Raw genomic sequence first — 16993 nt, 5'->3', positions numbered from 1 at the left:
TGAAGGGGACATAATCTAGAGCTAAATAGGTGCAAAGTAGATTGTACTCCAGGGATCTAAGGGAGTGTTTGGATACTGGTGGGCATGTATCAGGACAAAACAATGCTTTATAACCACATCCACGCTGAACAGACAGCCACATGTTATATTTGTTTTCTGATGTGCTGTCAGAGTCGATTAGCCCAAGATTCTCAACTGAACAGATATCTGGGTTTTATCAATTATTTATCAATATTAGTATGAAATTACTCACTACTTTCTCTCCCCTGATTGTTCTCATTTTATTCCAGGATCAAATATCTTGTTTCTACTTAACTAAATCTGCTTCTCCTGGCTACTATCAAGATGCAGATTTTGTTATTGGAGGACTCTTCTCCCTTAGAATGACTCTTGGGGAACACTTTAAACCTAAAATTCTCTTTACAGATAAACTGGATAAACTGGATGCTGTTTATGCGTAAGTGCTTGGCTTCTTTCTTTTAAAAAATATTGTTTCAGGATTTCATACATGTATAAAATATATGCTGATCACACCCACCTCTACTACTTCCCTTCCAATGTCTGCTGTCTTCAAATTCATGTGGTCTCTGTCTGTCTCTGTGTCTCTTTCTTTGTGTCTGTCTGTCTCTGTCTGTCTCTGTCTCTGTCTCTCTCTCTCTTACACACACGTGCGCGTGCGCGCGCGCACACACACACACACTTTAATCTACTGAGTTCATTTAGGCATGCCAGTACTGCAGGAGTATAAGGCATCATCTGTAGTGTAGGCAAGCTACTAAGGCAAACCTCCTAAGGACACTGACTCTCCCTTCCCTAGTAGCCACCAAATGCCATTGGATACTCAGGATGACTGGCTCTCTGTGTGTCTCACCCCTTCTCATGATGAATTCTTTGAAATATGTAAGAAGGGGTTGAAAGCACTTTGCAGTCAAAAACAATTTTTCTTTGTTTTAATTTATTGTATTGTACTAAGAACATTTTATTTTTCCTGTTTAAATTTACTTGACAGTATTTTTTTTCAATTGCTATGTTTGATCAAGCACTGTGTATGTTACTGTGGTTTATCCTAGTTTTGAAGACCACAAGAAATACTGTTTTAATGTTTCCTATTTCCCACATGCTTTACTCATCCAATTTAATTTCTCAAACACAAATTTCACAGTAAAAAGTGAAAGTTGGACATTTGAAAATATGTGGTGGTGCAAATCTTTAATCCCAGAACTTGACAAGCAGAGGCAGGGAGATCGCTCTGAGCCTGAGGTTTTCCTATTCTACATAGGGGGTTAACATTCTGCCTGAGCTAAATAAGAGAGACTCTGTCTAAAAAAAAAAAACATCAAAAACAAAAATTGTGTATCTGATAAGTTGTAGTATAAATCTTCTTTCTTGTGACTCTTTTCTTTACATTTTAAATATAGAATAACCTGCTTGCTTGTTTCTCGGAATAACATGTGTATTTTTTTGTATGACTTCTATTGTTATAAATAAAAATCTAGAATTTGAGAGATAGCATGGGAGGAGCTGCATGTAGACAAGAGAGGGAGGTAAAGGATGAAATTATTTTTTAATTAAAAATTAATGTAGAAAAATAACATAAAAATGATCTTTCCAATTTTTCCTCCTAGGGATTTCACTAAACATTACCAGCACATGTTGGCAATGGTTTTTTCAATAGAAAAAATCAACAAGGACCCACATATTCTTTCCAATATGTCCCTGGGATTCAATCTCTTCAATGTTGACTTTACTGAGACAAAGGCTATGGAAAGTTCTATGGCTTTGCTCTCAGGAGAGAGCCCCCCAGTTCCTAACTACAGCTGCAGGCCTGAGAAGACTGATAAGCTGGTTGCAGTGATAGGAGGCATATCAACAGCAATATCCACTCAGATCTCCCGGGTTTTAAGTCTCTATAACATCCCACAGGTACACAAAGAATAATGGTTCTTTAGGCTAAAACAAAGTGACATAGTAATAAATGATAATTAACCCAGGATTGTTTGTTGATGAGGTATGGGACTGCTTAATAATTTACTATTTTGTTATCATTTTTAATCTGAAGAATAATTGATTTATAAGATGAAATAATTATTATAAAATAAATTTAATTTCAAAACCTTTAAAATTGAAAAAAAAAAAAAAAACAGTAATGACAGCCTGTATTCTTACTACTCCAAGAAAATCTCTTTTGTTATTTACCATTATTAATTCTGTCTTTTTATGTAGTTTTAGAATATCACAAAGCATGAAGAATATAATAATTTTACTCATGTCTCTTCACTGTAATGACTGTGAACATATTCCTGATTATTTTACTGTGATATCATCTTAGATTGCCATATAACATTTATTTTTGCAGAGCACCACGGATCAGAGTTGCTCTGGCTTGTCATCTTTCCTGTTTGCAATTTTCTTTGTTGAGGGGAAGTTTTTATTTTTGTCTTTGTTTAAAAATCATTCTGTTGATCTGTAATGACTTTTTATAAAGAACTCAAGAAAGGTAGCATTTATCAGTCAATGCATCTTAATTAGTAATAAACTTGATAAGGGTTACTTAGAAATGTATTAGTTTGCCAATAACAGTAATCCAGTGCTTTATGTTTCCTACCATACTCAGGGAAGTAACTTAAATGTTAGATAAAATGTGTTAGACTGCCATGTTGATCCTTTTTATTTTTTTTTAATTTTTACCTATTTGTTTATTTTTGAGATAGGGTCTCACTATGCCATCTTGCCTGGTCTTGAACTCCCTATGTAGCCCAGGATAGCCTCACAGAGATCCTCCTTCCTTTGCTTTCCCAGGGATGGGATTAAAGGCATGCACCACCATGCCCGAACAGATTTCTATTGTTTTGAGATTTTGTGAATGTATTTTTAAAAATTGATTATTTTAATTATTTACATTTCAAATGATGTTCCCCTTCACAATCTCACTTCTCCAAATCCTCATTATCTCTCCACTCCCTCAACTTTGACTCTAAGAGGTATTTCCCCAATCACCCACCAAGTCTTTCCTCACCCCTCAAGCATCTCCCTTTGTGGGGCAACAAACATCCACAGAACTAAGCACATCACCTTCCTTTGGTGCCAGATAAGGCAGTCCTCTTCTACATATGTAGCAGAAGCCATAAACCCATCCATATATACTCTTTGGTTGGTGGTTTTGCCCATAGGATCTCTTAGGGTCCAGTTAGTTAATATTGTTCTTCCTTTGGGGTTGCAATCACTTTCAGCTTCTTCAGTCCTTACCCTACCTTTTCCACTGGTGACTCCGGGGGGGGGGGGGGGGCTCAGTATGATGGTTGGCTGTGAGTATCTGCATCTTTCTTAGTCAGATGCTGGCAGTGAGTCTCAGAGGACAGCCATACTAACTCCTGTTTGCAAGCACTTCCTTTCATCAGCAACAGTGTCAGGCTATGGTGTCCGTGATTGTGATGGATCCCAAGGTGGACAGTTTCTGCATGACCTTTCTTTCAGTCTCTGCTTCATTTTTGTCCCTGAGTTTCCTTTAGACAGGAACAATTCTGTGTTAAGAATTTTAGATGGGTGAGTGAACACATCCCTTAACTGGTTGCCATGCCAACCTTCTGGAGGTACTTTCTTCAGGTTCTCTCTCCTATCTGTTGGGTATTGAGGCTAATGTCACCCCAATGGTGTCCTTGGAGCCTCTCACATCCCTGACATCTGGGACTTTCTGTTGACTCCTCCCACCCAGCTTTTCTCTACTGAGGAGTATTCTGATTTGGGGGGGGGGGTAAAAAAACACGTATCAGTGAGTGTATAGCATGTATTTGGGGGGGGGGTCTAAGTTACCACACTCAGGTGACATTTTCTAGTTCCATCCAATTCCCTGCAAAATTTGTGAAGTCATCATTTTAAATAGATGAGTTCTAATTATACCACATTTTCTGTATTCATTCTTCTCTTAAGAGATTTCAGGGTTCTTTCCAGCTTCTGCCTATTATAAATAAGGTTTCAGGGAACATAGTGGAGCACATATTCTTGATATATGTTGGAGCATAGTTTCGATATGTGCCCAGTAATAACTGCATCTTCAGGAATTTTATTTCTTCTTTTAAATATGTTACTTTCGACCTATGCTTATTGTGATATTTATAATGAATATAATTATTTATAAGAAATATGTATATAATTGTACTTGGCACATTTTTGTCACAGATTCATTTACATCTCAAATGTTGCCACACTTCCTAGTCTCCCACCCAGAGTTCTTAATACAATCCCACCCCTTTTTCCTCTGAGAGGATGCTCCCCCACCACCAACCCTCACAATATAGCCCAGCATCCCCCTTTCCTGTAGCATACAGTCTACAGGATTAGGCAAGACATCTCCCAGGGAGGAAAGAGAAGGCAGTTCTCTGCTAAAAATGTGCTGGGGAGCCACAGCCTTGGGTTGGTGGCTTAGTCTGGGAGCTTCCGGGGATCCAGATTACCTGGATCTTTTATTATGGGTTGGCCATCCCCTTCAGCTCTTTCAGTCTCTTGCCTAACTCCCATACGTTCCCTGACCTCAGTTCAATGAGTGGCTGTAGGGTACCTGCATCTGTGTCAGTCAGCTTCTGGTAGAGCATCTCAGAGGACAGCCATGCTAGAGAATCCTCTCTACAAGCACATGGCGTTACTAATAGTGTTTTGGTTTGGCGCCCAACCATGGAATGGATTCCAAATTGGGCCAATTACTGGATGGCCCTTCCTTTACTCTCTGCTCCATTTTTGTCTTTGTATTTCTTTTAGGCAGGAACAATTCTGGTTCAAATTTTTTGAGAGCAGTTAAGTGACCCCATCCCTTCCCTGGTACCCTGTCTTTTTGGCTAAGTCTTATTAAAAGTAATTCTGTACTTTTTGGTTAATATCCACTTATCTGTGAGTATGTAAATATATTCCATGACTAAAGAAAGAATCCTGGAACTCATTAAAGAGTACATATTATGGAAAAGGATTTTTTCATGCCAATATTAGATTAAGTGAATTGAATTTCATAATTGGTCCTTTAATATAGCAGATTAGGTAATTAATGATCTAGTCCATCCTCCACCCCAAAGGAGATGGCCTGAAGAGCATAAAAATCAAAGTGTAGACAACTCAATTGAAGATTTCAGGTAAAGAAAGATAGCAATATGATGGGAGTGACCAGAAGGTCATGATAAAAGAGACTTTACAAAAAGCATCGAGGTAGATAGTCAGCCTTCTATGCTACACAAGCTAATTTTAGTATTATTGACTGTGGATTACAGAAGCATTACAGAAGGACAAAAGACATATAAAGGTCTAAGGAAATATAGACGACACCAGTGAATTTTACAGTGCTTCATAGATTCCTCTTTGTTGAATAATTATTTATAGATTATAAACAAATATTATAAATTATTTGTTGAATAATTATTTATAGATTACAAGTAAAAGGCTTTTAGTTTTAATGTTTCTCCATTTCCATTATTAGGAAGATGAAAGTTTTGGTATGGGAAGTGATAGATTTGGAAATGCTATTGTTTGACTGGTATTACCTGAACTGAGGTCAGGCAATAGACACTGTGTGTCCCTGTTTGGTATTTTCAAAAAAAGGTACAAAGAAAAAGATATATTTCCTATACACAGTGAGAAGTAACTGACACTGGTAACAAGTTGGTATTTTGTAGGAAAGTTATTTAACTGTTCCATATATCCTAGAGTGCATAAACAGAAAACGTAAACCAAATCATTTGAGAATGAGCATACTTGTCTTAAGTAGTAATTTTCTTTCTCTTTAGATCAGCTTTGCTCCTTTTGACCAGAGTCTTGGGGCCAGTGTCCAGCTCCAGTCTCCTTACCAGTTTCCAGTGCACAACGCAGCTCTGTATCAGGGAATTATTCAACTGCTGCTATACTTCACTTGGGTCTGGGTTGGCCTGGTGGTTCCAGATGATATGAGGGGAGAACTCTTTCTTAGGGGAATAACAGAGGAGATGACAAATCATGGACTTTGTGTTGCATTTTCAGAAAAGGTTACAGAATTTTCTGCTACAGAATCAGTAAACTCAAAACGTTTTATGGAAAGAGTCAGAGAGACACGTGTTATTGTTGTATTTGGCGACACTCACGATTTTCTAATTAGTGTCTATCTCAGTATTTACTATGCTTCTTTTGGTAATGTCTGGATCACAACTTCTGATTGGTATATCATGTTACCCATTGAACAAAATCTTGTTTATAGACATTTTGGTGGAGGATTATTATTTTCGTTTTGCATGGATGAAATACTGGGATTCAAGGCTTTTCTCAGAAGTATTCAACCTAGAAAATACCCTCGTGATATCTTTATCCAGGATGTGTGGTCGATCTTATTTGAATGCCCATATTTCGATAAGGATGGAGTCAGGGAACGAAGTCTATGTGAGCCAAATGGCAGCCTGAGCACACGACCTCTGCATGTTTGGGATATGAAAACCTCACCCTCGAGCTACAAAGTCCATGCTGCTGTGTATGCCATTGCCCAGGCACTCCATGAGGAGCTGTCAGTCAGAGTGGAAGGAGACTCACTCCGGGCTCCTTTCCCATGGAAGGTAACAATAACTGTTCTTATGATTTCCTACAGTGTTGGGCCCTGGTTTGTAAATTCTGCATTTTGATTGATGTTTTGATTTGATTGATCATAGTTTGTGTTAGAAAAATATTTCTTATGCTAGCATATATCTTTATGCTACTATCTCCTTCTCCAAATATTCATATTTATTTCCATAGAATAAAGTATCATAAAGATATAAAGTCAGAAAAATTGGAAAAAAACCACATTGTATTATTTAAAGTTGAGCTCATATTTCTATCAGAGTACAATATGCTTATGGTGTTTTAAAAAATGCTTTTCTTAGATTATGCACATTCAAACAAAATATTTATAACATTTTATTTTCATAACTTTTTTATTACTGCTTTTAGAATAATGTATATTTATATAAGGCACAACAATATCATCCATGTATGTTCTCCAGTTAATGGTAGACTGAGGTAGAAGGATCATGATTTTGAGGCCACCTAGGGCTATACCCGCACCCATTATTTGAAAGATGAAGAAGTCTCTCTGATGAAAACTGGACTAGGCACTGCTCTATGACTATAGCAGAATATCCTCAGGAATGTTCTTTGACTTGTTGCTCTTGTTGTGGTCTATTGCATTTGGTTCTACCTTAGGTCTCTGAGCCACCCAGCTTCAGGCTCATGGCCATACAGGCAATCTTTCCTGGGTGGCCTCTCATGGCTTGAGCCTCATGTTAGACCTGTTATTGATAGGTCACTCCCACAAATTCTGAGCGACTATTGCCTCAGCACACTTTGCAGTCAGGACAGATTGTGGGTTCTAAGTTTTGTGAGTGGGTTGGTGTTCCAGGTGTACCACTGGGAGCCTTCCCTGGTTACAGAAGATGGGAAATTCAGGTTCTATCTCCTCCATTACTATGTCCTTACTAAAGTCACCCTCATAGGTCTCAGGAAGTTCCATTTCACTAGGTTTTGACATTGCCCCTAAATGCCCCACTATTAAATCTCATTATCTTTCTGTCCATACCCATTCTCTCTGTACCTCTCTCCCCAAATTTTTCCTTCTTGTTCCCATCTCCACACACTCCATATTCTACCAACAAAAATCTCTTCTATTTTCAATTCTCAGGGAGTTCCCTGTGGCCCATCCAAACCCAACTCCCACAAGCCTCCTTGTTACTTTGGATCTCTGGAATAGTACTCTATTGCATAAATGTACCACATTTTTTTTTTCTATTCTTCAGTTGAGAGACATCTAGATTGTTTTCAGTTTCCACCTATTTTAAATATGGCCACTATGATCTAATTGAGCAAGTGTTCTAGTGGCAAGACTCAGTGTCCTTTGTGTATATGCTTAAGAGTGGCATATGTGGGTCGTGAGCTAGATCAATTCCCAATTTTCTGAGGACCCACCATCTTGATTTCTGTAGTGTCTTTACAAGTTTACTGTCCCTCCATCAATGCAAGAGTGTTCCCCTTGCTCCACATCCTTGCCATAAGGAGCTATTACTTGTATTGTTAATGATAGCTGTTCTGACATGTGTAAGATAGAAGCTCAATGTAGTTTTCATTTGCATTTCCACTTTGAGATTCCTCTATTAAAAATTCAGTTTAGCTCTGTATCTAATTTTAAAAGTTAGAATGGTGGTTTGTTGATGCCTAGTGTTTTCAGTGCTTTATATGTTTTGAATATTAGCTTCCTGTCAGATGTAGAGTTATTAAAAATCCGTTCCCATTCTGCAGACTAACATTATGTCTTATTGAAGACGTCCTTTGCCTTGCAGAAGCTTTTTAGTTTCATGAGATCACATTTATTCATTGCCCTATCAATGTTCTGTTTAGGAAGTTGTCTCCTGGGCTAATATGTGTAGAATTCAAATAATTAAATAAACTTTGGCAGCATATTCTACTCTATATTCCTTAAAGTTCTTGGTTCTCCAATGAAAGACAGACTCAGCCTTTATATTTTAATATTCCTCAAACAGCTCACTGGTTAGACCACTTCCTAACTTCCATTTGGCTAATCCACTTCCCTACAATAATCCCTAGTTATCATTTATAAATTTTGTATTTCCTTTGACTGCTCTAGACTCAGTTGTGCTGCCCTGTTGTGCTGCACTCTCCAGGCTCCTACATGGCACCTCTGTAGATAAAGATATTATCTATTTTTCTTCCATCAAGTTCAGTGTTCCATCAAGTCTGTTTTAGTGTTGTGTTGTCAATTGGCCTTGAGTTTTGTACAGGGCTAATATGGATCCAGGACCATTCATCACCATGAAGAGGTACAGTTAGACCAACACCATTTTTGAAGATGCTTTCTTTTTTTCTATTGTGTATTTCTGGCTTCTTTATAAAAAAAAAAAATAGGTGTCCATAGGTGTGTGGATTTATGTCTGGGTCTTCAATTCAATTGCATTGCTGAGTATATGTTTTTATGAGAATACTTGGTAGTTTTTATTACTATAGCAGTGTAGGAAGGTACTATAGCAGTGTGGGAAGGTAGTCCCTCTGGAAGTTCTTTTACTGTTTAGTATGTTAATTCTACTGATCCATAAACATGGATGATTTTTCCACTTTTGATAACTTCTTTTTTATTATTTTTTCAAAGACTTACACTTTTTTCAGACTAGTATTTTGCTTCCTTGATTTGGCTATGCCAAAATATTTCATATTTTTGTGGTTATTGTGAAAAGTGTTGTTTCCCTGATTTTTTTCTCAGTCTGTTTGTCATTTGTATATAGGAAGGCTACTAAATCTTTTGAGTTATTCTTCTATCCAGGCACATTGCTGAAAGTGTTCATCAGCCATAGGAGTTCCCTGGTAGAACTTTGGGGGTTGTTCATGTATACTATCATATCATCTGTAAATAATGATATCTTGAATTTTATTTTCTAATTTGGATCCTTTGATCTCTCAACTAGCTTACTGGTATCATGTCCAATTTGTTTATATCATCTCTTAGCTCATTTGTTGCATTTTGTCTGGATGACTAATCCATTGGTGAGAGTGGGGTATTATAGTCTCCCACTATCAATGTGTGTGATCAATGTGTGATTTGAGATTTAGTTGTGTTTTGTTAATGGACTGAGGTACCCCTGTGTTTGTGGCAGAGCTGTAAAGAATTTAGACTTCATTTTTGTGGATTTTTCCTTTGATGAGTATGAATGTTCTTCCCCATCTCTTTTGATTAATTTTAATTTGAACTCTACTTTGTTGGATGTTAGAATATCTACTGAACCTTGATTTTTAGGTTCATTTGCTTAGAAATCCTTTCCCCAACCCTTTACTCTAAGGTAACAACTACCATTGATATTAAGATGTGTTTCATATATGCTTTGATAGGTTGGATCTTGTTTTCAGATCCCTTCTGTTAGCCTGTATCCTTTTATTGAGGAGTTGATTACATTTATATTGAGGGATATCAATGACAATTTTTTGCTCAGGTGCTAGAAGTGGTATGTGTGGGTGTATGTTTGTGTGTATGAGTGTGTGTGTGTGTGTGTGTGTGTGTATGTGTGTGTGTTTACTTCCCTTTTTTGGTTTCGCTACTGTGAGGATATTTATTTCCTATGTTTTCATGAGTATGAGTATTGTTCATCTCCTATGGTTGGAGTTTTCATTTTAGCACCGCCTGTAGTGCTGGTAGATAGGTATTATTTAAATTTGACTTTATCACAGAATATCTTGTTTTCTCCATCAATTGTGATCAAAAGACTTGCTGGGTATAGTGATATGAGCATCTGTGGTATCTTAGAGTATGCAGTGCAATATTCCAGGCCCTTCTGGCTTTTAGAGCCTCCACTGAGAATTTTGAGCAATTTAATAGGTCTACCTTTATATGTTACTTGGCCTTTACCTCATGAAGCATTTATTATTCTTTCTTATTTCTATATCTTTAGTGTTCTGATTATTACTTGGCAAAGGGACTTTATTTTCTCATCCAATCTATGTTGTTCTATATGCTTCTTTTACCTTTATAGACATTCTAATTTAGCAGTTAGGAAAATTTTAATTTATAATTGAGTTAAAAAAATGGATCTTTAATCCCAGCACTTGGGAGGCAGAGGCAGGCAGATTTCTGAGTTCGAGGCCAGCCTGAACTACAAAGTGAATCCAGAACAGCCAGGGCTGTACAGTGAAACTCTGTTTCGAAAAAAACAAAACAAAACAAAATAAATAAATAAAAATAAAAAAATTAAAAAAAAATAAAAATGGATGTTTGAGCTGGAAATATTCTCCTTGTTCTATTATTCTTGTCCCTATTTTTATTCCTATTAAATTTGTTCTTTCCCAGTGTCCTATATTTCCTGCATGTTTTGTGTCAGTAATTTCTTAAGTTGTGCATATTTTGGCTGATATATCTATTTCTTGTATTCTATCTTTAACTTTTGAAATTTGCTTTTCCATCTCTTATATTCTATTGTTAATGCTTGTGTCTGTAGTTCCTGTCTGTTTATGTAGAATTTTTATTTCCAGAGTTTCCTCAATTTGTACTTTTTTATTGTTTTTATTTTCACTTTTAAGTCCTGAACAGTATTCATCTCCTTCAACTGATTGTTTTTTCTTGGCTTTCTTTCAGTGATTTATTCATTTCCTCCACTTTTTGCAGTGTAGGAACAGTGAAAAATCTACTTAATTCTATAGGCAACTATCCAGTCTCTCCAGCACCATTTGTTGTAGAAGTTACAGTCTTCTTAATATACAGTATGGGCTTTACTATGTATGCTGGATAATGTGTCAAGGTAAGTAAGTTCTCTACTGAATATACTGAAAGTTTCTGTCGGGTAAACATGTTGAATTTTTTGACTCTGTATGTGTGTATGTGTGTGTGTGTGTGTGTGTGTGTGTGTCTGTCTGTCTGTCTGTCTGTCTTTCTGTCTGTCTGCCTGTGTCTGTTGAGAGGAGTTTTTTTTTTAACTTTATCTGTTATTAAGCTATTTCAAATTCAGTAATATAAGTATGGTAACCCATTTTTGTATTCCAAGTCACAGTATGTAATTAATTTTATAAGATGTTACAAGGTATTTTTTGAAGATTACTGCATATGTGTTCCTTTGAGATACTGGTCTGTGATTTTCTTATTATATACTTGTCTGACTTTACCAGGGAGGGAATGATAGCCTTTTAAAATGAGAAGAATGAATATTATGTTTTTTGGGAAGAATGATTTGTGTATATCTCTCAGGTTCATTTGATCTACTGTAAACATCATGTTCAATACGCCCCTTTGATTTTCAATCTGAATGATTTGTCCATTCTGAAACTGGAGATATGGATTTCCACTACTGTTCTTTGTTGTTGCCTATTTCTGACTTTAGATATGTTAATATTGGCTTTATATACTTGAATATATTTGTGTTTGCTATATCTTTTTTACGAGTTTTCCTTACAGTTATTTGACATCCCTTGCGTTTAATGATAGAGTTTGTCCTAAATTCTTCACTCCCCAAAGTTACATTCATGTAGACTTGCTTATGTATGTATGTATGTATGTATGTATGAATGAATGTATGAATATATGTATGTATTTGTGTATTTGTGTATGTATGTATCTATCCATCTATCCATTCACCAATCTCTCTAAGTGCTATGCACTGAACCCAGGACTTTGTGCATGCTTGGCAGGTGTTACCACTGAGATCTCTCCTCAGGCCTAACTCTTCTTATATTGATTATCAGTTACATGAATTAACATTTGCTATTCTTGCTATACTTTTATATCCTATGGCAAAATTCAATCTCTTTGAGCAGAATCTATTTGTATTATCTCTTTTAAAAGGAGTTTTAGCTTGTTATTTTGGAGGACAGTTGAAGAATTTATATCAATAGAGTTGGTACCACAAATGAATGTATCAATAAAGAAGAAATCACATATACAATGGTAGTCTAATAAGCTTTTATTTTCTAATGATGGTGTGGTCACAGTCTTTTGTGCATTCACAGTCTAAAATGCTGGCTCAGCCACTAAATTTTCTAATAATGCATTTCTCAGAATGGATCCTTATTGTTAAGTAACACATGGCTGTAGTCATTCTACATTTAAAGTAATTATTTCTGGGTTAAGGCTTATTGTTTCTGTCTTGTTATTATATTTATTTATTTATTTATTTATTTATTCTTTTAGCTTCATTTGTAATTTCCAATAGTGCGATGATTTGATTAGTCTATTTTTCTATTTTTTTGTTCTCTCCACTCTATTTTTGTCTTATGGCCACTACACATAAAATATCTTTTAGCTCTGTGTGATACTTAATTTCAGCTATGTGCATAGATATGTACTTCCAGTTATCCCTGTTTTTAATATTATGTCTTCATGTATTATGTACTCATTAATATGTCAGCATGATTACTTGTGTTGTTGTTTTTAAACACCTGATATATAGTTAGAATTTATATATAAATCATCATTATTAAATTTTGTTATACTGCATTACTGAATACAAGTACCTTTTAGAAATCAGCTACACAATATATTAAGTGACATTACAAATAACATAATGTATATTTCAAGGTAGCCAACAGAGTACATTTCTCTTAGGTCTTTGAAGTGACAGATAAACTACTTAACTGGGATTAATTGTTCTTCCTGTATAACATTATGAAGAAATACTTTCAGCGTCATCTTACCTTGCAATTCTGATTCCTGGGAATTTTTTTAATGAATTCTAGCTCATTTATATTCCCTCTTGCAGAGATTAGACTCTAGAATGTACACCATCACTTGACTACATAATGACAAAATCAATACTGACAGCCTTTTTTTTCTTGGAAGTCTAATACTATGTGTATTATGAGCCTTCCTTAAATCTTATAGTACTATGATGTCTATAGGTCTTTTCCTTTACACGTATATAGTTTTAACTAAGTGAGCTTACATCAGTAGAAGACCCTACTAGCATTTTGAGGAGTGTTGTATTGATTTTATAGGTTAACTTTGATGGAATTGACATATTCACAGTGCTGAGTTTCCTTATTCATGGATACAGAAATTCTATCCATTAAAAAATCATTCTATTAATGTTCCATTAAAAACATTTAATGTGTTGAAGTCATTATCAATTAAAAGGTATTTGTCTATTTTTCCATGAACATCTGTTGGTTATTTTTCTTCTTTGGCTTTTTCTGGTACATTGTTAACAGTCATATATTTTGAAAGGATTATGGTTCTTTTAGATAAGTGGGAATGTTGTCAACCTTGTTAAGATTTATTGGTCTTCTTTCTTGTTTTGTTTGTTTTTGTTTTTCTATTTATCCTAGTTATTGTTCTCATGTCTCTTTTAACTTCTGGAAAGTTTGTTGTTCTGAAGGCTACTAAGTCCAACTTTGTTTTGATTGGTGTTAGCATGACATGTTCCTGCATGACTTATCAGTCTACCATTGTATCTTTTGTAGTCCTTTTTACTGTTTCAGAATTTCATACATGCACACAATGTGTTTAGATCTAATCCACTCCTTGCCCCCTCTCCTGTACCTCCTGCCTTATACATAGTACCTATCCTCCCAGCTAATGTGCTGTTTGTTTTTTTTGTTTTGTTTTGTTTTGTTTTTTTCCCAGTGAATCCACTTAGGTCTATGTGTATATGTGTGGGTTTAAGACCATACACTTAAGCAATGGAAAGCTTGCAGCACCTGCATCATTAAGGAACACTGACTCTCCCTGTGGATTTCATGTTAACTAGCACACAGTCAAGTCTTGGCAGATTTTTGTTTGTCTGGTTGAGTATTCGGTCTTATCCCAGTTTGTTTCTGTTTTAAATTCACACATTTTTTGAACACACCTTAAATTGATTATTGTTATAAATGAATATCTCATAGAATATCTGTTATACTTAAAAAATTCTGGTGGTTTTCTAATATGTTCAAGACATACTTACAAATACTGCTTGTCAACAAAGCTTGTCACCAACCATTTTGCTTCCTTTTTCCTACTTGTTCTAAAAGTGCTGTCAAGCATTTCATTTATCTAAAGATGTAGCCATGTGGTATTTTATTCACTTTATAATTTTCAACAGATTATAGCCTAGTAGAAAAATAAAGAAAATACAATGCTCAATTTAACTACAGTATTCTTCATTGTTATTCTCATCTCTATGTCAGTTTAATTTTCTAGCAAATACAATTTTCTTTTTCTCTGAAAGTTTCCTTTAACATTGCTGCAAGGCTGGAACATGAACAAAATTTTACTCCTGTGTATTTTTATCTCTGATCATATTCATTTTCCCTTCACTTTAAGAGAATAATTTTGGTGATTTAATCTTAAAAGTGAATCATCCTCCTCTATAAGGAAGGGACATTTTTCACTTATTCCTTCAGAGACCTGTTTATTTGCTTTTTAAGTTTAATTATAAGGTTAGATGTAGTTGTTTTTATATCCATGCTATATGGTTTATTAAAATGTATACTTGACAGCTTCATACACGCTTAGAAGTACATAATACCTCCTGTTCACACCCATTTTCCTCACTCCCTTATTTCTCTCCATCCTCACAGATCCTCCAGTCTCCTACCTTATCTGTATACTATATTTATGTCTTTTTTTCATAACCCATTGTATTTATAATCTACAGGACCTTCTATGTGGGTGTGAGTATGCAGCTATCCAATGAGGCAAAAGGAATTCAAAAGAGGTGGTATTCTGACAACACTGACTTCCTCTCCTCTAGAATCCTTTGGTTGCTAGCAGTGCTCATGTGAGGGGCTGGACTCTATAAGCCCCCTCCCTCATCTGTGGTTAAATATTTTTATTGGCTCAATCTCATGCTGGTGCTATGCAGGCAAGTTTTGAACCTGGTGGCCAGAGCCCTCATTTTATTAGGGACTGACTAAAAAAGGTTCAGTTTTCAAATCTGAATAGTGATAGTAGTGTGGGAATGAGCCTCAAACACATGTACACTGGGGAAATTTTTCTGAACAGAACACCAATAGCTGAGAATCAAAAATCAACTACAGAAAAATGGAATCTCATAAAATTCAAAAGCTTCTGTAAGACAAAGGTAGAGTTTGTAAATAGCATATGACTATGCTAATGTCTTCTTATAGCCCTACAGCTAGCATGTATTAGCCTTATGATAAAAGTTTAGTAAACAGAACCATAGCGAATCCACAGGAACATGCAGGTAGTAAAAGAGAGGGCAGTTAAGGTAACCAGGTTTATTTGCATCTCAGTGACTTATACTACAAATTCTGACAATTATTTTCTCTTTTAGCTCCATCCTTTCTTACAAAACAGCCAGCTTGGGCAAAGCATCAATGAAGAGAATGTTGTGAACAAGGAGGTTTTGGCAACCAAGCTTGACATCTTTAATTACCAGTCTCTAAAGAATGGTACCAAAGCTCAAGTGAAAGTTGGCGAGTTTGTCTTCGAATCTCACAGTGTCCAGCATTTTTCCCTAAATGAAGAACTTATGAGTTGGGGTGAACACCACAATCAGGTGAGTATCTTTGCAGTCAGTACTGAGTGCTGCTCTCAGGCTAGAATTCCTCAGAGAACAGAGTTAAGGGACTGCTGAGTGCCATCAGGCTGAGAGTGCCCTGACTTTGTCCATTCTAATGCTGAAAACCAGAACTTTCTGCCTGCAGAATCACTGTAGCAATTACTTATTCATTTTGAATTAATTCTTCAGATGGTTTCATCCTTGCAATAATCATACCATGAAAGAAAAAAGAAAAAAAAACAAACAAACAATATCTTGGGCAGTTTTCTGGATCCATAGCAGAGTTCACATCTTTAGTGGAAGTAACTGCCTTCAGTAAATAAATAAAATGGAGATGTGTGAACAAAACCCATCTCTGCAAATATATGTTTGTAAATATAACTTTTATTCATGAAGTTAACTGTCATGTCTGAGGGCTACTGCCTCCATCTGCTAAACTAAGCCTATTTCTGGATGCTTCTAGACTCCTTACAATCTATTCTAGTTCTAGAAGTTTACAGCCTTTGAGACTTATTGCTGAATAAGATCAACCTCTCTACCTCTTTCTGAGCTCTGACTGGCAGGTTTAACTCAGCTATTCTAGATTAATCTCTTCTCCAAGCTGACTGATTCAATCTGACTTCTCCCAGTTTTTGACTGAATTTGCTCTGCTTTGCCTCATACTAACTGACAATATGTTCTAATCTTTTGGCTCCTTTTCACATTATGGCTCGTTCTGTTTCATCTGTGTCTAGCTTATTCTCTCTGCAACCCTCTGTTCAACTGTCCTTGTAAAATTTACAGCACTCCCTGTCACAAACCCTCATGTACTGTTCTCTTAAGTTGCTGACAGAAGCCTTCTAGGGAAGGCTATAGCAAGCAAGCAAGATTTCTGAAGATAGCCCACATTTTTAGGTGACTACAGTTGGTGAGCTCTGACAAGCAAAGAACACAGAGGAGACCTTGACCCTGATATTCCATCTCAGAGACCTTGACCCTGATACTCCATCTCAGAGACCTTGACCCTGATATTCCATCTCAGAGACCTTGAC

General features: G+C 36.0%; 1 protein-coding gene across 1 annotated transcript in view; it reads left to right on the top strand.

Annotated features, from left to right (window-relative positions):
* Positions 1 to 239: 239 nt before the first annotated feature.
* Positions 240 to 16993, top strand: part of LOC110316723 (vomeronasal type-2 receptor 26-like) — a 29898-nt gene continuing 13144 nt past the window's right edge. Inside the window, exons 1-4 of the mRNA XM_021191177.1 lie at positions 240 to 457; positions 1626 to 1923; positions 5766 to 6557; positions 15735 to 15959. Of these exons, the coding sequence (XP_021046836.1) occupies positions 240 to 457; positions 1626 to 1923; positions 5766 to 6557; positions 15735 to 15959 (1533 nt within the window). The remainder of the gene's footprint in view (positions 458 to 1625; positions 1924 to 5765; positions 6558 to 15734; positions 15960 to 16993) is intronic.

Source organism: Mus pahari, chromosome 2, assembly GCF_900095145.1.
Source record: "Mus pahari chromosome 2, PAHARI_EIJ_v1.1, whole genome shotgun sequence".
Classification (NCBI taxonomy): domain Eukaryota; kingdom Metazoa; phylum Chordata; class Mammalia; order Rodentia; family Muridae; genus Mus; species Mus pahari.
This window is presented reverse-complemented; position numbering and strand designations above follow the sequence as displayed.